Genomic DNA, 22,577 nt, shown 5'->3' with positions numbered 1-22,577 from the left:
AGTGATCGAACGTCGTCAGTGTGTCGGCGTCTTTGATTTCCGTGAATTGAATCACCTTGTTATTTAGATATAGGTGTTGGAGTCTGTCTATGTCCCTTTGATCGAAACTGGCAAATTGAATTGGAGTGAGCCCTGGTGGGAATAGCTTGTTTCTCCATATCGGGGTCATTGGAGAAAGGAATGAGGATAGATCGAATTTATTCTGTAATTTATCCCATAGGTCTAGAGAGTGGGTAATGGCTGGGGCAGTTGGGGGGGGCAGGGGTCGGTGGGGTCTTGGGACCCACATGTAGAAGGATGGAAGGTCTCTTCCGAATATGGTATGTTCGATATCTACCCATCTTTTGGTTTGCGGGGGTGCGTGCCAATGTTGGATTTGGGCCAGTTGAGCAGCTGCATGATAGTGTGAAAAGTTAGGTAGTCCTAGGCCTCCTTGCTTTTTTGGGATATAGAGGGTGGTTCTGCGGACCCGGGGTTTGCGGCCGTTCCAGATGAATTTGTCGACCGCCTTTTGTAGCGTTTTGAAGTCTGTTGTGTTGAGGGGTATGGGTAGTGTTTGGAAAAGATATAGTAGCCTGGGAAGTAGGTTCATTTTTACGGAAGTAACTCGACCTAGCCATGATATTCCCAAGGTCTCCCATTTTTGGAGATCGGCGTGTGCTTGGCGTAATAGTGGTGTATAGTTGTTTTCGTATAGGGTGTGTAGGTCAGCTGGGAGCTGAATTCCTAGGTATGTTATGGCTGCCGGGCTTATTCGGAATGGGTGTTTGTGTTTGAGGTCAGTTAGTTGTGTTTCCGAGATTTGTATTGGTAGTATTTCCGATTTTGCGATGTTCAGTTTGTACCCTGCCACCTCAGCGTATTCGTTTATGGTGTCCAATAGGGAGTCTATGGAGTGATCTGGGTTAGTGAGTGTGAGGAGTATATCATCTGCGTAGGCGGATACCGTGTACGTTTCGCCCCTGATGGTTATTCCCTCTATGCTAGGATTGGTGCGAATAGCGTGGAGGAGAGGTTCTAGTGACACTGCGAACATGAGGGGTGAGAGAGGACAGCCTTGTCTCGTGCCGTTTAGAATCGGGAATCTAGGTGGGGAAATGTTGGGGAGCAGAAGGGCTCCCTGTGGGGAGTGGTATGTTGCCCGTAGGAATGCTAGAAAGGGGTTTGGGAAATTCATGTGTTCTAATGTGCGATAGAGGAAGGGCCATAGTAGGCGGTCAAATGCCTTTTCGGCATCCAAGGAGATCACTGCGGTGGGGATTTCGCGGTGTTTGGCTAGCCAGATGAGATCAATGTTTCTTCGTGTGTTATCTAACGCTTGCCTGTTGGGTATAAAGCCCACCTGGTCTGGGTGTATTAGCTTGTCTAGGTATGGGTTAAGTCTTGTGGCCATCATCTTGCTCATGATTTTGAGATCTACGTTAAGTAGAGAGATAGGTCTATAGTGATCCGGCTCTGTGAGGTCTTTGTTAGGTTTGGGGAGCAAGCATATGTTCGCTGTCGTCATGTCCGGTGGGAGATGGTCTCCCTTCAGGGTAGCGTTAAATACTGCACAGAGGTGTTTGAGGAGCAATGGGCTAAATTCTTTATAGTAGAGGGCGGTATATCCATCAGGGCCAGGGCTTTTGTTAGGTTTGCAGGCCCCCAATGCCGCTGCCATCTCTTCCACCGTCGCTTCAGCCCCTATGGCATGTTTAGCATTTTGGGGCAGGGTGGGTAGTTTTAAGCGCTGTAGGTATTTATCTATTGTTTCTTGGTATGTTGCTGTCTCTTGGTTAAGGTGTGGGGAGTGGTTATATAGTGATTTGAAGTATTGTTGGAATGTGTCGCCTATCTGGTCAGGCAGATCGGTAAGTGTACCCGTTTTTGTGCGTATGGAGGATATTTTCTTGGCTTCTATGCGTTTTTTGAGTCGTCGGGCTAGCATGGTGTCGGCTTTGTTGCCCTTTTCGTAGTATTTTTGTTTAAGCCACATCATTGCTTTAGTTGTGTCTGTAAGGGTGAGTTGTTTAAGGAGGTCTCTAGTGGCGGTTAGATCGCGCAAAGTTTGTGGGTGTGGGTTGTGTTTGTGGTTCATTTCTAATCTTCGTAATTCAGTTAGCGTATCCGTTATCTGTTGCATTTTTCTCTTTTTATGCGCAGAGGCAATGCTAATTAGGGTTCCCCTGATCACTGGCTTGTGTGCAGCCCATAATGTTATTGGGGAGGTTACCGAGGTTGCGTTGGTGTCGAAGTATTCTTTTATGGATTGAGCGAGTGATAGTCTTATTTGGGTGTCATGGAGGAGTATCGGGTTTAACCTCCAAGTCCATGGCCTTTTCAGGTCTGGTATGCGTATGGTGATAGTTATATCTGCGTGGTCTGACCACGAGATATTGCCTATGGATGTGTGGGTTATCTGGGTTGTCAGGTTCGGAGAGATAAGGAAGTGATCTATGCGAGAGTATGTATTGTGTGGATTCGAGTAGAAGGTATAGTCGCGGTCGGATGGATGTTGTGCTCTCCATATATCTACTAGTGTTTGTGTGGCTAGGAATTGTGCGAAGTATGCGTCATTTCTTGATGGTTGAGATGTAGGCACCCCGCGGGTCGACCTATCTATGGCTGGGATATGCGTAGCGTTGCAGTCTCCGCCTATTATCAATCTCTTGCCTGTGTAGGCTTGTATGTGGGATGCGTAGTGGTTCCAGAACGTGCTATCTGGCACAGAAGGGGCATAGACCGAGCTTACGACGTATGGGGTTGCGCCTAGTTTGCCTTCTATCGTGACATATCGGCCTTGTGGGTCTGCGGTGCACCTGACGTCTGTCAGGGGGCAAGTGGTTTTTAGTAGTATCGCTACGCCTTTTGTTTTTGTGGTCGGGGAGTGGGCCATGTAACTCCGATTATAGTATCGATTGGTAAGGGGGAATGACCTTTTGGTTGTGAAGTGCGTTTCCTGTAGGAGTAGTATATCTATGTTTTGTCTGCGGGCCCATCGTAGGAGGCTATGTCTTTTGGTGGGTGCGTTAAGACCCCTGGCATTGATGGAGACACATTTCAGTAGGAGGGGCATTATGGCGGTTAGATGTCCAATATGGTTCTACTATGCGCCTGGGCGTGTAGAGTATCAGTGGTCAGTGGCCGGGGCGGTGGTCGCGCCCAGAGGTGGGCCGGGGTCCCGTGCCTTGGGTATAGGGCGAGGAGGGAGGTTGAGGAATAGAGGCGAGGGGTGGGTGGGGTGGGGATAAAAGTAGACTAAAGGTGGGGTTCTCCCTGTAAGGGCCCTAGGGGGCCTGTCTATTGGTCTTATACGTTGCCAATAGGTGGTGGGGTGGGTCGCCTGACGGCTCCTTAAGGGTCAAAGGTGGTAGTGGATAGAGTAGTGGTCTACGGTGGCGAGTAGCCAGAGTCGCGGTCTGGTCCTTTGGTCAAGTCATTGCAATTATCTTATTAGCACGTAGTTGTATGTGCCACAAGTCGGTGTCCGCGGCGTCGCCCCCCCCCCCCCAGCCGCCCCCCCATAGGGCGGGGCAGCCGGGGGGGGCGGGGAAAGGCCGCGTGTGTGTGTCGCCAGGGGGCGTGTGGTAGGTTCGTGTACTGTACCCAGAGTCAGTCGTCATTTGAGGGATGTGGGTCTTTCCCATAGGGCGATGCGTCTCAGTGTGGTCGTCTTCTATTGTTGCAGTCATCACTGGTGTGTAGGGTGCCATAGGAGGGGGCCACTGGTTATACATTAGCGTTCCTGAGCAAGATAAAGTAATAAACATTTGAACATCATCGCTTTATATTAATACAGTTATGGTTATATAAGTGCTAGTATATTCTCTTCGCATTCTTATAACATACCCATTCCTATCAGTATTGTAATTTCACCTCAGTCCCATCTTGTTTTAGTTGTGTTACCTCTACATGCTCTCCCCTTAGGTGAAGTAGATTTGGTGGTTTACATGTTGCGGAGGAGCAGGGACTGAGCTGCCTTTATGTTATAGACTGCTAGTTGTCCAAATACTATACAATCTATGGTATCTCTTTCGTGTGTGGTATTAGGCCATTTGGTCTGTCCTGGCTGCTTCGGTGTGGCTAAGTATCTATGTTTCTGTTGTGAGTAGTTCGGTTCTCTGGTGTCCCTGAGTATCGTCTTTTCCATAGCGGAGTCTATGTATGGTAGCTTTACTCAGGTGTTGTTATGTGGATGTTGTGGTGCGTCCATTGCACTTTGTTCATTCTAGAGGTAGTGTGTAGCCTGATATCATGGTCATTTGATCTAAATTTTTCCCCCCAGATAACTCACTTTATTAAAGGACTGTGGTGTTTGCTTGTCCCTTTTTTTTTATTAAAAATGTATTTTTTTTTTTTTGGTTTTTTTTTTTTTTTTTTGTTTGTTTGGTTTTTTTTTGTTTTTTTTTTTTTGTTTTTGTTGTTTTTTTTTGTTTTTTTTTTTTTTTTTTTTTTTTTGTGTGTGAAGATGTGCATATCAGGGATTATTAGTAAGTGGCTGGGAGTCATGCTGCAGGTTTTGTTTGTTATATCACTATATCTATGCTGTCCGCTCTGGATAGCCTCCCATAGGCAGCGTGTCTCTTTCATGCTAAGTAAGACAAAAAAGGTGGCAGCGGTTGGCGCATTGTGTAGAATATGCCTCCCGTGGCGACCTCAATTATCACATACCTTATGAATTGGCATATAAGCGTATAGATTGGTACCGTATGTACATTTTAGCAGTGATAAGGCGGATAGTAATTCTAAACCCTGTCCTCATAGGGTCGCCTGCAGCTAATTTAGCCTGGGGGGTATATTCGATTATACAGTGGAGTGTATAAGCACAATCTGTTCTTATTGAGTTAATGTTGAGATGTTGGTCTCTCAGGTGCGGTGATACCTGGGTCAGGGTATGTGCACCATATTGCTTAGGTGTTTCGTGTCCCCTTTGAACCCACGTATGTTATAGTTATGGCTATTCCTTAAGATTGGATGCTGGGTGGGATAATCCCATATGGTTGGGGGTGTTATGAGTGTGCAAGTGGGTGGAAGCGTGGATATGTCTCAGCTATGGGTATACATTTGGTTATTATCATGTCATGCATAAGCAAGGAATACTTAAGTGTCCGTAATGAGGGATCATCGTCCGTTTATCTTGCTGGTGGCGGTGGCGTCTGAGGCTGTTGGTATATCGTCTCTGGGTGAGCTTCAGTATGTCGAGCGTTGGAGTCTCTGGGTGTGGGAGCAAACAGTCTGTGGCGATGCGTTGATCGGGGTCTTCATGTCAGTTTGCGGTGTTCAGTTCTGAGCGCTGGGGTTCAGGTTATCAGGAGGTAGCCGGCGTTGGTGGTGAGAATCTCTTTCCCTTCGGGCGGATGGTGTCTGGGCTGGGTCGGATCCCTCTCCATGGTTGGTCTCAGGGTGAGGTAGGCCCAGTCGTTCCGCGAAGTTGGCCGCATCTGCGATGTCGTGCAGGGTGTACGTGTGGTTATTCCGGCGTACCGTGAGTTTAAAGGGGTGCCCCCAGGCGTACCGGATTCGTCGTCGCGTTAGTTCTAAGGTGAGTGGTTTTAATTCTCTTCGTTTCCTCAAAGTACTGGGGGCCAGATCCTGGAAAAACATCACCGGGTGGCCTTCTATTTGGAGGGGGTTGTCTCTGGCTGCTCTCATTATGGCCTCTTTTATGTGAAAGTAGTGGAGCCTGACTATCACATCCCGCGGTCGGGCCATGCCTGGTGTAGGGGCTCGCAGGGCTCTGTGGGCACGATCCAGAAGGAGCTCAGCCGGAGGTGCCTCTGGGAGCAGGCTGCAAAATGTCTCCCTGATGGTAGATGCGAGGGATTCCATGTCGATCGTTTCGGGTATGCCTCTAATTCTTATATTATTTCGGCGTGACCTGTTATTGAGGTCTTCTTGGGCATCCTCGAGTTGCTTCATTTGTTCCCTTAGTTCTTTCATGGCTTGATCTTGCGTATCTGCCCTGGTGGTGGTGGCGGCCATTTTATCTTCTAGTGAGCTGGTTCGTTGCACGAGGTCGGTGAGGCCTGCTCTTATGGGCGCCAGGTGCTTAGAGAATTCTGCGGCCATATTAGCCTTGATATCGTGTAGTAATCCACGGAGGTCTTCTCTTGTGATAGGGTTAGTGTTTTGATGGTGGCTAATATCGCTTGCCGTCGAGTCGGAGTCATACTCCTTTGGGTCTCCGGCCTTTTGTTCCTCCTCCGGCCTGCGGGTTTTGAATATCGGGGCCACTGCCGACCCCTGCTTGGATTTACGTCCGCCGCCCATATTGCCGGGTACACCGTCGATGGCAGGTTTAGGGGTGAGTTTTTTTGGGTGGCTTTGGCTGCAATTGCTGCTAATATTCGCTGTTGTAGGACCAGGTTGTGCGGAGCTCTAGCAGAACGCCGCCATCTACACCGGAAGTCAAGCGCCGCCCCCCAGAGTCGACTTTTAAGAACCGGTTTTTCAGCACTTCTTCCAGTTGCTCCTATCACAGTAATAGTCCTTCCAGATGGAGGAGCAACTAGATTAGTCACCACTGAATGTTCAGCACCAGTGTCGATCATGAACGCACTCCTTTTCCCCCCTATTGATACATCGACCATAGGCTCCGCTCGACCAAGGGGGATGGAGCCCGGTCGGTATCAATAGTCCTCCATGACCGTGTCAGCCAATCCTACGAAGTCCCTACCTTCTCTATCGCGGGACCTTTGCGCTGCTGGAATATATCTGTCTTCCCTAACACTTCCTCTGTTCCCATTACTCCCTCTATAACCATTACTCCCTCCGGGGCCTCCTCTACCTCTCGCTCTGCCTCTAAAGTTTCCGTAGCCTGCCCTGGGTAGGACCCTCTCGTACTGCTCTCTTTGCGGACATTCGTTCCTCCAATGCCCTTCTTCCTTGCAATACGCGCACTGATCCCTACTCAAAGGCTCCCTACTCCATCTATTATTGCCTCTATCTGGGCCCCGTTTATCTACGCCTGCGATCGCTACCGCTAGCATATCAGCCTTTTTACGCATCTTGCGCTCCTCCTCTTTCTTGCTTTCTGTTTCCCTATTCATATAGACCTTATTAGCTACCTCCATTAGTTGGGAGATTGACATACCTGCAAACCCTTCTAACTTTTGTAGCTTGCGCTTAATATCTCCGTAAGCTTGGCTGACAAAGGCGGAGTTAACCATTCGGGAATTGTCTGCGTCTTCCGGATTAAAGGGGGTGTACAAGCGGTACGCCTCCAATAATCGGTCATAAAAGACACTGGGCGCTTCATCGCTTTTCTGGATCACCTCAACTGTCTTCGACATGTTAATGGCTTTCTTTCCTCCGGCTTTCATGCCAGCAATTATAGCGTCTCTATAGGCTCTGAGTTGAACCATATCAGCACCATTTACGTTCCAATCGGGATCAGTGTTGGGATAATGTGTTGCGGCCCATGCTGCTGGATTAGCTTGATTCAAAGCACGGGCTCTATCTTCTAATGCTTTAATGGCTGCTTGATTTATTCTTGTCCTTTCCTCATTGTTAAATAAAGTCATTAGTAACTGCTGGCAATCAGCCCATGTCGGATTATGCGTCTGTACTATTGAGGTGAACAGATCAGTCATGGCTTGTGGTTTCTCAGTATACGAGGAATTATGGGTCTTCCAGTTTAAAAGGTCGGTAGTGGTGAAAGGGACATATACGAAGACAGGGTCAGCGTGTGCCATTTGACCTGCGGCATCGATATAAGCTGACCCGGGATTTAAGCGAAGAGGCATCTGATAGTGCTTTAATTGTTGGGCACCAGTCAACTGTCGGGTTTGGATGGGGCTACGTAGGGAAGCGTCAGTCATGGGTTCCGGTCGGGGAGAGATAGGGTATGGGGATGTGGGAGGTTGGTTTTGGGAAAAGGTAGTGAATAGAACACTTCGGGCCGAGCTAGATGAAGCTTGACCGGAAGTCTGAAGTGGCGCCAAATCAGGATATTCATTTTTAATGGAGGTTGGTCTATCTGGTTCCGGAAGGGGGGATTTAGTACGAGGGGGGGTGGATCCTGCACTGGAGGAGGAAGCGGAAGTGGATGGGGGTAGTGAGGGAAGGGTTACAGGACTTCCTGCGTTTGCGTCACTTCTTCTTAACGGAAAGTAAGGGGGCGGCAAAGGGATCTCGGACTCAGGGGGCGTGTCCAAAATGGGCCTAACACCAGCCCTAGTGGACGAACAAGTCCTAGCTACCATGAGGCGACACTGTTCCTCGTGGCATGTCCGGAGCCATTTTGGCGAGTCATTTACGGCCTGTCTCCAACAATCAATATAAGGAAACTGGCCGTAAAGTTCAGGCCTACCTGATACAGCCACGTGTAAGCGCTGTACCAGAGTTGGATCCAAACTGCCACGTGGCGGCCATGCCGCAACCAAAGTAGGCCACTCCCTAGTGCACAAAGTGACCAAACGTACAGGGGACATCTTAACCCCAAAATCACAAACTTTGAATCCCTTTTTAAAATTCTTAACCATACATCCTAAGGGATCCGGAATCGTTGACTGCGACGCACCCATATTTAACAGTGGAACGTCGTCGACAACGATTACTATACACGCGTACTATTCAACAGTCACACCCGTTTCCTCTGGCAACAGCACCACGTGGTACGGTTATCAAGTGAAACGTACACCATAACAATAAACACTCAGGGAATTCCCGTACACACACAGCTGCTACACCAGTCACTATATAATCAATATTATGCCCTTTGGCGTAACTACACAGTCACCCACGCTATAATTCTCTATATACGAATTACCCGTCTATAACACACCCAGTAACATCGTCTTTTACAAATAGCGGTTACAGTACGGTTAGCATAGGTCAAAGCACAAGTTAAGGTCACAATACAATTATTAGTGGTTATGGTGTTAAAACATGCAATGGACGACAATGATTAGTACTTATTATACAATGTCAGTAAATATACAGGGTTATGGTACCGTGCACTATAATACAGCAACACACTATTAACACTCTCGCTAGACGGCTGAGCTCGCGCTATCTAACAAGATATACACTTTACTAAACAATCGTTAACACATTTACAATTCCCAACTAAACTATTGGCCAGTACCTTGAATGGACTACCTAAAACTATATACACCCGTTTTGGTTAGCCACACTGCCCAATCACCACATATATAGCGAGCTAGAGAACCGAATTTACACAGACGCCTCTTAGTCGCACTATACAACGAGCTAGAGAACCGAATTTACACAGGCGCCTCTTAGTCGTACTATCAAAAGTCTAGTGGGTTCCAAATTTACACGCCTTCCCACTTAGCCCAGATAGGATGAGAACTAGCGAACCGAATTTACACAGGCGCCGCTTAGTCTCCCGGTCCCTCCGACCTAGCGAACGTAATATACACCCTAGAACGCTAGTCTAGACAAGACACCGGTGTCCGGCTAGGGCTATCTTACACCAGGACCCCGCCTGACTAACCAAATCAAACGGTCTGACTAAAGAGCGTTCGATCGAGCGGTGCGCCTTCGCTCCTTCCCTCCGACAGAGGGGGCAGATACAGATTCAAAAACCCCTTTGGGCCTACCGCACAATCGGTATACCCCTAGCGGGTCCTGCCGTCTAAAACAGCAGTTATCTTACCTCCTCGTTCCTGAACCTGAGTTCACACTCATCGACGGGGACACCCCAGCACTTCTTACGTAGAGGCCGATGATCTCCTGGACAACAGACCAGTGGCGCCGAGACGAAGGGAGGTCCACGCAGAAGTTCAGGGGTGCAGCCGTAGAGAACGTGGGCAAAGATAGACCGTCTCACGCCTCTGCCTCTCAGCTACCGTTGAACGATGAGCTTCCCGGCCAATGCACCAAATGATACCGGAGAAACTGACGGAAGCCAAGCACAGAGAGATGGACACAGGTTTCTTCAGGAAGGAAGAGATTCTTTATTGGATCACCGATCGGGACTCAGAGGGACTAGCGTCACCAAAATACAGCAAAGTCTGAGTACTGAATACATAGAGTACATTCCTTATATAGCACTGTAGCTCCTCCCACAATTAACTACACCCACACATACCCTTAACCTATTTAATGAATAGAGTCTAAACTCATCCATCCGGTCTAACCACGTGGCTCATCTGATACAAAGGAGAGGGACGCGTAATTCCAGTTCTTACATTCCTGCACCTGGTCAGTACAGTGATGACAGTATCTTAGCTACGTGTTATTAACTAACTGATACTACAAACACATATACATACATATGCCTTGTGGCAATCTTAGCCTGCTAAACTTGTATTTTACTGGAATTACATCACAAGCCTTCTTTCACTAAATTTATATGGGCAAAAAAAAGACCTAGAATTAGCACTAAATTATTGTCCAAGAAAATAGAAGATGGAGGTTTAGGGATTCCATCCCTGACATGGTTGGTCCAGGCTACTATTTTAACTCATGCTATACGCATCTTTCAGGATTCATCCCAAGAGGAAAGCTGGTATAAACTTGAAGCCAAGAGAATTGGTCCTTTTAAAAATATCTCTTCAATTTTCTGGTTATCAACACAAGAAATTTGAAAGTTAAATTTTGGGGGGGGAAATCTTTGCCTTAAATTATATACTGAAAAATTGGTTTGAAATAAAATGAAAATTAGATATGGAAGAACATATTTTTCCTTCTTTCAAAATTGAACTACTAAATGATTTATTAGCAATATTAATTTACTCTCATGGTCTGAAAAAGTTATCAAAACCGTTGAAGATATAACTATATCAGGAAAATTGTGAAATTTACAAATGACTCCGGGTTTCACGAGCAAAGATTTTTTTGACTATATGTAAGTAAGATCATATGTAATGAAAATACTTATTAGAGAACTATTTTATGAAGATAATTTAAAACATTTTGAGCAAATCGTTAATTTAACGGATACTAAAAAATTTATTTCGAAAACCAATTTTTTGCTATATAAAATGGAAAATAAATATTTACCAAAAGCAATAGCAAAATTGAGTAATGATTTGGGCCTGCAAATCTCCCATAAAGAATAGTGTAGATCAATCTTGTTTTTAAATAAAAAATCTTCACTGTCTGAATTTAAATGAGTTACATTACAAGATTTTAAACAGATGGCATTTAGTTCCTAAAAAGATTAATAAAATATTTCCTAAAAGGCACAACTCCCCTCCCCCTCTCCTCCCACATCCCCTTGAACGAGAGCATTATATTTGTATTGTCGCCGTGTCTATTTATGTCTAGTGTTATGTGTTATATTTTGATTTTTGTCTCATGTTTTGTTTACATGTACTAATATAATCGTAAATATAGATTGACCACATGTTTAGTCTTTTGTTAATATTAACTAAACAAAATAATATTAAGCATTAAGTGACCGATTTTATACTTACGGTAAATAATTGTGTTAATGTATTGTTTTGTCTAATATGTTTTATACTTAAAATTCCAATAAAGAGGAAGAAATAAAAAAAATTATACTTTAAAAATAAATATCAGAAAAATTGAAAGTAAGATGTGCTTTGCAGTTCATGTTGAGTATAGTATTTTGTAGTGGGTTTATGTTTAGGGTTTGTGTTCCAATAGCTATGGCTGAATGCTTGGCATATTTTTGGCATTGACCAGTGACCAGTAATATTTTTATGCTTGTAGTGGTCAGTGGTTTTGATTGTATAAAAGTGACCTAACAATATATTTAAAAAAATAAATAAAACACTCGTTACTCGATATAGACTTATATTATTATTTAATATTTCAATAGCCATATGAAATTTGACATATTTCACTTATATGACATTTTAGCATGAGTTTTTCTCCTGATCTGTTTGATATAGAAAGGAAGTGGTGCCATCATTAATACCATGAAGACCAGAGCCAACCCAGCCATGAAGAATGTGTACAAGTTTGTAAGTAGTTGATCATAATTTGGGGTTAGTAAAGCGGTTGTGATGATTATAATGACAAGGTTCATGGATTGCTTTCAGTATCCTTATTAAATACTTGCTACACTGTTAGCATTTGTGACCAAACTTTAAAATCAATGACTGCTACCACTACCTCTAATTAATTAGTTTGCGGTAGTGCAGCAGAAGTCCACCTTTTTCAGCCAGCCACATACCACTCTTCGCTTATTTTTGTAGTAACACTAATGTCCTCATTATATTCAACAATGCAACATTTTCCATCATGCACTGTCACTTTCTTAAATAAATTGTTGTAATAGTACTAACTTCAGAGATACGCCACAAATAACTAACTACAGTCTAACTGAATTTGAAACTGCATGCATGTTATTTGTATATATACAGCCTGCCATAGCAGGTTTAAATTAAAGCACTTTGGAAGATTGTCTGTACATCACATAGCATAATCATATAATTAATATCATATACTGCATGAGTATTTGCACAGCTAACATCTGACAGTTAATTGCAAACGAGTGGACGTTGATATTTCACTTGGTCTGCTTTTTCTTATTTACCATCCTTCTTTAAGGATGTTTGTGAACATTTTTAGAAGCTTGTTGTTGGAATTTTCTTCCATTTAGTCAAGTGGTAATTAGTGAAATAATGCATCTTTTGTGGTAATTTGGGGCAATTAGGCCTGACTTGCTGTCCATATTAAATTTTCCATATTCGTCTCAAAGATGTTTGATGGGGTTGTAATAATGTTTTGTGCAATCAAACTTCTCCACACCAACCTTGACAAACCATTTCTTAGTGGAATTAAAATGCTGAAGCAGTCAATGACCTTCTCAATGATCTAGAATGTCAAGTACTCTATCAAATTGATATATGCCTCAACTGGAACCAAATGGATTAGCAGAAACCATGAAAAAAAAAAAAGCAAGATCATCATTCTTAGTATTGTTTTACAATTTGCACTATACATTCAGACTTGTAGAACTCTAGCATTGCTGACTCAGTAATTGGGCTGACAGGGGGTGAAGAATGTTTCATCAGCCCAAAACATGCTTTTCTACTTCCCCCTAGCTTTACCCCACTAAGACAACACTTTGCATATGTTTGTGTTTGATTTTGTAACCAAGCAAATATATCATTTTAAGGGCTCTTAGATAAGTCATTCTACAAGCAACATGTTTTCTATAACAATAGCATGGCTATGTGAAATAATAAAAAATAATAATAATAAAACACTTAAAATAAGAAATTTATTGGAAAATGCTGTGTCTACATTATTAAAACAAATAAACAACTTTATTCAATACTTCGTTAAGAACACACAACGGAAATCTGTGACACTCTTGTGAAAGTGAATAATTCACCTCTTACTCAGACACAGCATACATGCAGTGAAAGGTGAGAGAGTGTTATCCCTTAACAGCTATATATCCCATTTGTTTGTATGGATCTATAATTAGAAGGTAGTTAGCCATACTTAATTTATACCCATTGTTTGCTCATCCATTATATCGACAAAATGAATATTTTTTGCAATGTTTTCAGAAATAAAACAATCTGTTAAGTTGACCCATAATTCTGTATCTTAACTTCAAATGCATGAGAGCAGTATATGTTTGTTAAGCATTTACTGTGCTTAATAAAACTAAAATCCCCCCAATAGACACTCCAAAGCACATTTTGATGCACTCACAAACCTTCATCAGAGACCCAGCGTGGTCGTATGCTGGATTTTGTCAGCACTGTGTGTTGATGTAATCATCAAATCACTAATTAGAAGGGTTGATTACATATGCATGGTTATCGGTGTATTAAATACAGCATTTATAATACCAATAACAAATAGTGTGAGGGAATATTTGTGGGGTTTTTGTTATTTCAAAATATTGGATGCTGAGTTAGCTTATATATGAACTTTACTTCATGTGCATTGCAGTGAACATTTTAAATCCATATTCAAGCAACAAAATCTCAAACATAATATATATCAGTTTGATACATGCAGACCAACTCTTTTTCATAACTAGATTAAAGTAGTGTAATTATGCAAAATCACTGATATAATAGCTGTTAAACGGCTTAATGTGATTTTACAAGTATAAAAGTTGTGAATTTTATCATTGTAAAATTGTGAGCTCTAATAGGCGATTCATTTGGATAATTACAATACTTAAGCAAACTAAATATGCCTCCACAAACAAATAACAAGTGTAAAGAAAGAGAGGCATAGCACTTTTAATTATAAAACAAAATAGTGTTAGGGTATCCTTTTTTTTTTGTAAACTATAATATGAAGGCAATTACGTCACATGCATATTGCAAATCAACCAAAGTAACAATGGCCCAAAGGAAGACCAGAATGTTTTCCGATCCTAAGAAACCCGCTTGTTTTAATGAGCTTTTATGCGACCTTCCTATACAGAACACACTGCCATACATAGGATTTGTTTTAAAAACATTTTTTTTATTTTAATCAGTGCTATTTTTTTTCAGACATACAAAATCACAGACTTGCATACACAATCACAGTAAAAAAGGGGGGTAAGGTTAGCGCTAATAATATATTAAACAGGCAGCGACCTTTAGAGGGTAACCCTCTAACCCTCTATATAAGAGATACACAGTAAAGAAAGAAAAAAGGTTGCGCCAAGGATAAAATAAATAAATAAAGATAAAAATAGAAACAACAATAAAAATATATGAAAAAAATATAAAAAATATAAATGAATATAGATACAGTCCAGAATAGTTGGTCAGTTCCAATGGGTGTCTGGTAAGGCAGGTATAGTCACTAATTCCGCTGTGGGGGTAGGTTCTCTTGTTCTACCGTCTCGTCATATGGAAGACACAAGGTGAAAGGACTAATTGTGCGGAGTGTATACACTTAATGTGATAGTATAGAAAATATATATGTTACACTCACATTTAGGTTACACTCAGGGTTTGTAGGCATATAGCGGTATAATCCCCGCTTATGGGATATATTGGTGCTTGTCCTCCAAGGGGTACGTCCAACTCTCAGGAGAAGAGGGAAATAAAAACAGCAAATAGTGCTCTCCGATTATATTAAAAGGTGATGAATAAAATAAGATAAAATATACTCACAAGTAAAGTGCAGGTCACACTGCACTTTAGAAATAGCGTTAGTGGTATAATCCCCACTTCAGGATATGTAGAGTAAAAAATGCCAGGAAAAAATAAAATAATGATAATTGTGTATATAAAATGATAGTGGTACAATAGTCTAAACAAAAAATCATTTATTTTAAAATAATACTTATAAATAACCATTATAAATAACCATTTCAGACCCACCATTAGACCAGACCATTACAGACCCACAAGTGCATACATACAATCACAGACCTATACACACAATCACAGATATACACATACAATCAGACCCACACACAATCAAATGCATGCACACATAATTAGATATCTACACAGACACACATACACACACACATAATCACATACATAAACAAACCTAGTCACAGACACACAATCACATACACACATAATTACTGGCATCCGCACACAAAAATCACGTTCATTCACATACATTTACAAATTAAGAGGTCCACCCAGCCTCCCTACCTTGCTCTGGGAGGGCTAGAGTCGATCCTCTCCCAGGATGCCAGTGTGGGATCATTGTGCTCTTCCTGCTCAGGTGCCTTGCATGCCCAGTAGTGATGTCGATGTCTGAATGATGTCATATCCCAGCTGCCAGTTTACTGCAGGGTGCGCAAGGAAGCTGTGCAGAAAGAGCATAGTAAGTAATGCGCTCACTGCCCCCCTCAACGCCTGGCAGCCGGACAGCAACTGGGCCGCATTACAAGTGGTTCAGGGCCGCATGCAGGCCACGGGTTGAACATCCCTGCTCTACAGCAATAATATCCTAACCAAGGAGTTCCAGGAAGTATTGCTCCAATCTAAAAGTGTATTCCATCCTGCAGAAAGACATGGTCAGGTTACAGCCACTTCCCCTAAAATTACAGTGTCCCTCTTTGAAAAATGTTGTGAGTTAAGCTATTATAGTTTTCTATTACAGTTGTCATATGGTTAATGTTCTTTACCCCTTTACACAAAGTTTTCTCTCGTATCAATTAGTTTTTTCCACTTTTTTTCCATCTAGTATTTCCTTTGTCCACACCCCCCCCATATTATCAGACTGATGCTAATATCATATTGTTTCTACAGGAACCTTCCTCTGAAAAATATCTTGCTGGTTCATGTAGGCAGCAGAATGGCTGATATTTTGCATGTTATTGATTTCTAAATACAACACAAGTTATAAATGAATCTAATTTTCATCTCTTACAGGCTAAAGATCATGCGAAAATGGGAATCAAAGAGGTGAAAAACCGCTTGAAGCAGAAGGTACTTGCAAATATACCTATTTAAAATCCTAATATGCCATATATAAAACAACAAGTAGTCCAACCTCATGATCTCATTAGAAGAAAAACGTGCTCCGACTTTACTTCCTAGAATTCCCTATAACAATCTTATTTCATGCATTACTTTTTTACTCAGCTACAGTCAATTTAATCTAAATGGGAAACAACTTACCTCCTATATGCCTTGTTGCAAATATATTATAACAATAGTATATGTTGAAGCACATTAAGAACAAGTAAATCCCTTATTTATACAAGTCAAAGTCTAAGGGATAAAGTATGTCTATTTGTCTATATTCATAGGTGCCGTATTACTATAAGAGACTCATTTGTTTAAGTTTCAGAAAATTATTTAGTGTATTCTTCACTTTATCCTAAATTTCATGAAATGAACAGGTTTTGTTTTTTTATATTTACAATAATTTTCATATCATTTAAGCTATAGTGGTTCTTGTGACTATAGTGTCTCTTTAGGTTGTAGTGGGTGTAGTGACTATAATGTCCCTTTAACATTTTCAGATAAGTAGGGCTGCCCATAGCTAAAACTAGCTAAAACTAATCCTAAAGATAACTGTTCACTCTTTAGTAGATTGGCCTAACTAACCCAAACCCAACCCTAAACTTCCCATAATTTTTAATATTATTTTTACTAGTACCTACATGTAACAAGCATATATGAGTGAGGTGTAAAAAATAAACCTAAATATAGAAATCCATTTTTACAATTCGACAATATTAGATATTTCATTTGAGATATGACATTTTGGAAAATGTCCACAAAGCCATACTGCAAACTTGTATGTGCTCAATAAAATTAGTATAAGGAATTGTGCCAGGGACAGAATTTCCCCAGCACTGTATTAAAGAGGACCTCATCTTCTATTTGTGACTTCATTGGAGGTTGTGACCTTTTTTCACATTTGCAATTCAAACCCAAACCAGGAGCAGAATGAGGGCACAGTGGGCTCTTGATTATGTCTCAGAGGTCAGAAGTAGGAGGTTCTATATCTTCTGCACTGAGTCTTTGTATTGTATCATCTCACTAATGTGAAATAATAAAGAAGATACCTAGCAGACACAAAAGTAAGCACAGTTTTCATACATCAGAATTGCCTCTGTCATGTAATATGAATACTGAACATTTATTTATTTCTATTTTTTTTATATACCACTCCTATTCAGAGCACTTTACAAATGAAGAAAAAAAGAACATTCATCATTTTACTGACATGTATCTCTATGATTAGATATGTGTAAAGTGAAAAAAATGCTAATTGTGTAAAATATAATTTACTAGAATTAATTTATTAGCATACTGTTGAAAATGACTCCAAATTTCAACTAGCCTTAAAGGTAAATGCTGTGCTTCATAACCACTAAAAACTTTGCCATTCAATCTGGACAGATTTATACATGCAATGCGTACTTAACAAATGTTGCATGATAGTGGCAGCAAAGAATTTTCTTGGTTGGACAAAATGGAAAGACTGCACCTAAAGACTACTTGTACCATCACTGCTACAAAAGTTACCTAGAATATTTATTGTAAAGGCATATTTGTTGAGAAGGACATGTTGGTTTAAAACATGAATACGCAAATGTATTTTCATTAAATATTTCTGAAACACATATATACATACTTGCCTACCTTTTAAGCCAGCGAAATGTATAAGATATTGTGGGATGCGTGGCTTGGCATTTGAAGATTATGGTTGCTGGATTTTTTTCTCTTGTGGTCCACTGCTTAAAATCTTTATATATTTTACTTACTTCATGGTGCGATACCACAAAATGATTATTTCCACTTCTAGTCCTCAAGGAGACCAACTGTCTGCCTCCATTAGGTGTTTTTTTTTTTTAAGATACCAGCAGTCTTTGCGTGTCGCAGCATGGCTCAGAAAATGGCACCTTTATCTACACACTCTTGGACAAGAGGGCCGATGTCTGTGTTTCACACACTCTGTATTAACTAAGTCTGGACTGGTATGGCCTGTTCAGACTACCATAAGGAGAACTATAATACCCTAAGTCAAACCTTTTGCATTGAACTGGCAGACATCCGATAACTTATCTCCACCCTGGAGTGCAGAGTAGTGGCCCTAGAAATGGTATGCTCAGAAATGTAGTTTCCCACATTATCTATTGTGCAACAACAAGCTAGATGCACAGTAGGACCTGCAAACTCATCTCAAATACCTAATTATTCAGGGTAGAATACATTATAATAGAATATATGGGTTTGGTGAATCTTAATGCCCTAATGACCTTAAGGCCACATTAACCTCACTTTTCAATCACCTTCTTGGCAGGCCCCCTGATATTCTAATTTGCATAGACTGGGCACATATGGCCCTTCATCCAAAACCTCCTAGAAGATTACACTACCTTGGAATCCATTATACACTTTGAGGATCATACTGTAAAGCTCTTTAACGGCTTTTCTCATATTAACTTGTAAACACGAATGGTCCTTAGGTCTGTTACTGGAGCCCTACAACAGCACCAAATATGCAATAGAGGCACTTTCCATTGTCCTCACTCCTAGAAGGTGAAACACTAAAGCATGTATAAAGACTCCTGTCATGCCCAGAGAACATGGTTAATTGTTGCACTGTAGAAATATTGTTATTAATGTGATGTGTATAATGATTACCTAATAAAGGTTTGTATTACTGATTACATCGCTGGAAGAGTAGATTTGGCTGCTAGAGGAATGTACCATTTGTCAGAACACAGGAAAAAGGTTGTAAAGTTTCTTCCAGTATCTCTCTGTCTAGGTGTAAAAACTTTACACCCAAAGGACATTTTTACCCAGACCTACTGGCTGCATGCATTTTGGTGCCTTAAGACCTAAATTCCTCAGACCTTTTGATATGTTAATTGTCGCACCAAGTGTGCTTAATTCATTGTTGCACTATAGAATATTGTTATTTAATGTGATTTGGTGTGTTGCATACATGAACTGGGTGCCTGGTAGAGGCGGTGTGGCAATTTTCAGCATTAGAGAAGATAATTTGATTGTATAGGTATGTGACGTCAGAAGGATTACAACATGAATTCCTCTTTTAAAGCTGTGACTCCAACTAGAGCGGCTTTGTGTAGCGGACCCTACGTAACCTGACCGGTTACCTCAGCTATTTCCTTCCTTCAGCCAGTCTGGAACTCCTTAGAGTACAGGAACACGCATTCCCCCCAGTAACTGGACGAGACACAGCTCTGGGAGCACAACTCTGACAATGCTTTATTGGTACAGCATTAATTTATACACAGACCCCCCACAGGTGGTCTCCATTCTCTTCAGCACAGATCCCTCAGGCTTGAGGGGGTTTGTTTACAGATAGCCATCTACTGCTCCTGGAGATACATACAGTAAAGCAATGGCATACAGTAATAAACATAACATACATTTGGGGAAACTTAGGGGGCTCTGTTCCCGGGGAAGGAGGCACACACATAACACATACATCCCTGCATAGCTCCTTGTCCCAGCTATGATCCCTGCAAATAGCGGAGCTATCGGATGTACAGAACCCGAGAAATCATTGTGTAAAGTCTGGGCTCGGGGCTCTGTTAATACCTGAAATTAGTTCCGTGGAATTGATTGGTTTAGACCGGTAAATTCAAACGTTGCGCCGAAACCAAGCAGCGACCAATCAGGGGACAGACGCGAACCAATTTGCACCAATCAGTGCTCAGGGAGGGGAGGTGTTCTGCTAGCCAATCAGGAGAAAGGGCGCAAAACCAAATTGCGCCAATCAGAGCTCGGGGCGGGGAGGCGTTCCGATGGCCAATCAGGAGATAGGGCGCAAAACCAGTTTGAATGGTAATCCTTCTCCTACTGGCCTGCACGGATTTCCAGGCGGCCAGTTCCAGAGATTCTGCTGTGGCTCGCGTCTCTCCGGTGGATATCTCCACCTAGGTAGCACCGGAAAGAGCACTCTTTAATCAGCTACAATTCTGGATTTGTAGCCTCCGGGTAGGGAGCCGCTGTCTGCCCGGAGGGACACTATAGTCACCTGAACAACTTCAGCTTGATGAGGTTGTTCAGGTGAGAACTATAGCTGCCTGCAGCCTTTCTCGTGTAAACACTGTATTTTCTGAGAAAATACAGTGTTTACATTGAAAGCCATTAACACCTCCAGTTGCAGTCAGTCAGAGTTAACCAGAGGGACTTCTGAGTTGATGGAGGCATAATATGCCTCCATCCTCTCAGATCTGCTGTCAGCAAAGCACAGGGCAGCACCGTGCACAGCATCATGTGATTCAGTATCTCCTCCCTCTGCATGCAGACACTGAACTTTCCTCATAGAGATTTGTTGATTCAATTCATCTCTGAGGAGATGCTGATTGGCCAGGGTGTCAGGGTACCTGTTGTCTCTACCTCTGTGGAGGTGAGACACTTGGACGTTCTTCCTCACAAAAGGGTTGAATCACTCGTTCCTCGCGGTTCCCTCGGTCGTTTACACGCCGGCCGCGAGGGATCCACTTCCTTTTATGACGCGGCGTTCAGTAGCCGACGTCATGACGACAACCCAACCCGATCTGTCAATCAAGCCCCAAGCACGAATGAGGATTCGTCGGGGGCGTGATTACCTGTTTGGAACCAGGGTATAAAATAGGGCTTTCTACATTTGTTCATTGCCCTGTCGTGGTTCTAGCTTGTCTAGTCACTCAGTGCTTCTTGTATTCTGTTAGTTTCTTTGGTTTTGACCCGGCTTGTCTGTTCTACCTCGTTTACCTCTATTACCCTTTGACTCGGCTTGTCTCTCGCTTACCTGCTCTCTCGTTCCTCTCGACCTCGGCTTGTCTCTAGACCATTCTTTACTTACTACTTACGTTAGTCCGGCCATTCTAAGGTCCGGTATACGTACCCTGTACCTGTTTGTACTCTGCGTGTTGGATCCCTGTCCCGATCCTGACACAGGGCTGTGTTTGAATCATGCTGGCTCAGCCCCTGATCTACCTCTTTGTCAGTCTCAGCCAATCCTATGGGGAAGCACTGTGATTGGGTCAGGCTACCACATGATCTAGTCTCAGTGTCTCGCCAAAATAGCCAGTCCCCAAAAGTGTCCCCACCAACCTCAGGTACCCCACACCAGCACATTTCCCAACCGGTCTCCATTTGTGAGGTTCCTGTGCGGACACCATGCAAGGGAAGCACTTATCTCGGGATGCAAATGTTCCCCCTGGTTAGCGTCCGTCTATACGAAATGGCGGCCACCCAGGGGAAGCACTCATTAATTACTTCCCTTGCGGTTTCACACAGGTTACTTGTGTGAACATTCTAATGGGGTTACCGGGGTGGTCCCCTTTCTGGAGACGAATGGGTTCTGTTCGTATGAACGCTCCTGAACTGGGAAACAGCGCACAATACACAAAGCACACGGGGAAACAAGGAGAAACACCCGAATAAGCAGTGCAGTGGGCATATGTGGGTATGGCACTCATTGACAGTGTTCCGTCACACTCTGCAAGGTTTGAAATGTTACACTCTAAGTTTAGCTCCAATGTAAACTAACAGGCTAATCTATCATACGCCTGTATCCCCTCATTGATAATGGATTCTTTTGATATGTTATTTGACCATTAGCATTCAGGAGAGCATTGTCTTCCATTTTCAATTCCAAAAACAACATTAATAATAACCCACAGATTAATAATCATTATTAATAATGTATATATTCAGAAAGGGGAAATCAAACCCTACAAACAAAAATATAAATATGGTCAGGGTTGGTTAAGTTGTTTGGAAGGAATTGTGAAGTCTGCTGTATTAGGTCATAAGTAGGAAATGAGTGTGGTTCCCACCATTTACTCTGCTCAATAAGTAGGTGTGACATGTATGGAATTGAAAAACTGCAACAAATTCATAGATGCAATAACTATTTCTGTTTCAAAGACAAAAGCAAATTTAAAATCAAAAGTTTCTATTTGGATTGGTGATGGTCTGAAGCACAAGATGGAGGTCACATATTATTCATATAGGTGTGCCTTCCCTCCATCTATGCCACCTCTGGGCTGGGGTGGACCTTGAGATGAATGCAAAAGGTATATATTCAATTATGTTCAAATGTCTGGTGTGCTTACTAGGGGTCAAAATATTATTTTGAGTAAGTCGCCATCTTTACTTGCTAGAGCCTCTCACCCCTTACTCCTCTGAGCAGAAGACATTGTTACTTTTAAAATCTAAGTGAATAATTAGGACTTTCTTCTTTTTGTGGGGTTTTCGTCTAACTTGCTTGGTGGACCAAGGCACCCCATTTATAAATTGTCTTGGGCG

The 22,577-nt window shown here is 42.3% G+C and overlaps 1 protein-coding gene across 1 annotated transcript in view; it reads left to right on the top strand.

The window, feature by feature from the left end:
* Positions 1–22,577, top strand: part of DENND1A (DENN domain containing 1A) — a 920,735-nt gene that overhangs the window by 771,344 nt on the left and 126,814 nt on the right. The window contains exons 17-18 of the mRNA XM_063432346.1: positions 11,808–11,879; positions 16,221–16,277. Coding sequence (XP_063288416.1) covers positions 11,808–11,879; positions 16,221–16,277 — 129 coding nt within the window. The remainder of the gene's footprint in view (positions 1–11,807; positions 11,880–16,220; positions 16,278–22,577) is intronic.

The sequence above is a fragment of the Pelobates fuscus genome, chromosome 9, assembly GCF_036172605.1.
Source record: "Pelobates fuscus isolate aPelFus1 chromosome 9, aPelFus1.pri, whole genome shotgun sequence".
Taxonomy (NCBI): domain Eukaryota; kingdom Metazoa; phylum Chordata; class Amphibia; order Anura; family Pelobatidae; genus Pelobates; species Pelobates fuscus.
This window is presented reverse-complemented; position numbering and strand designations above follow the sequence as displayed.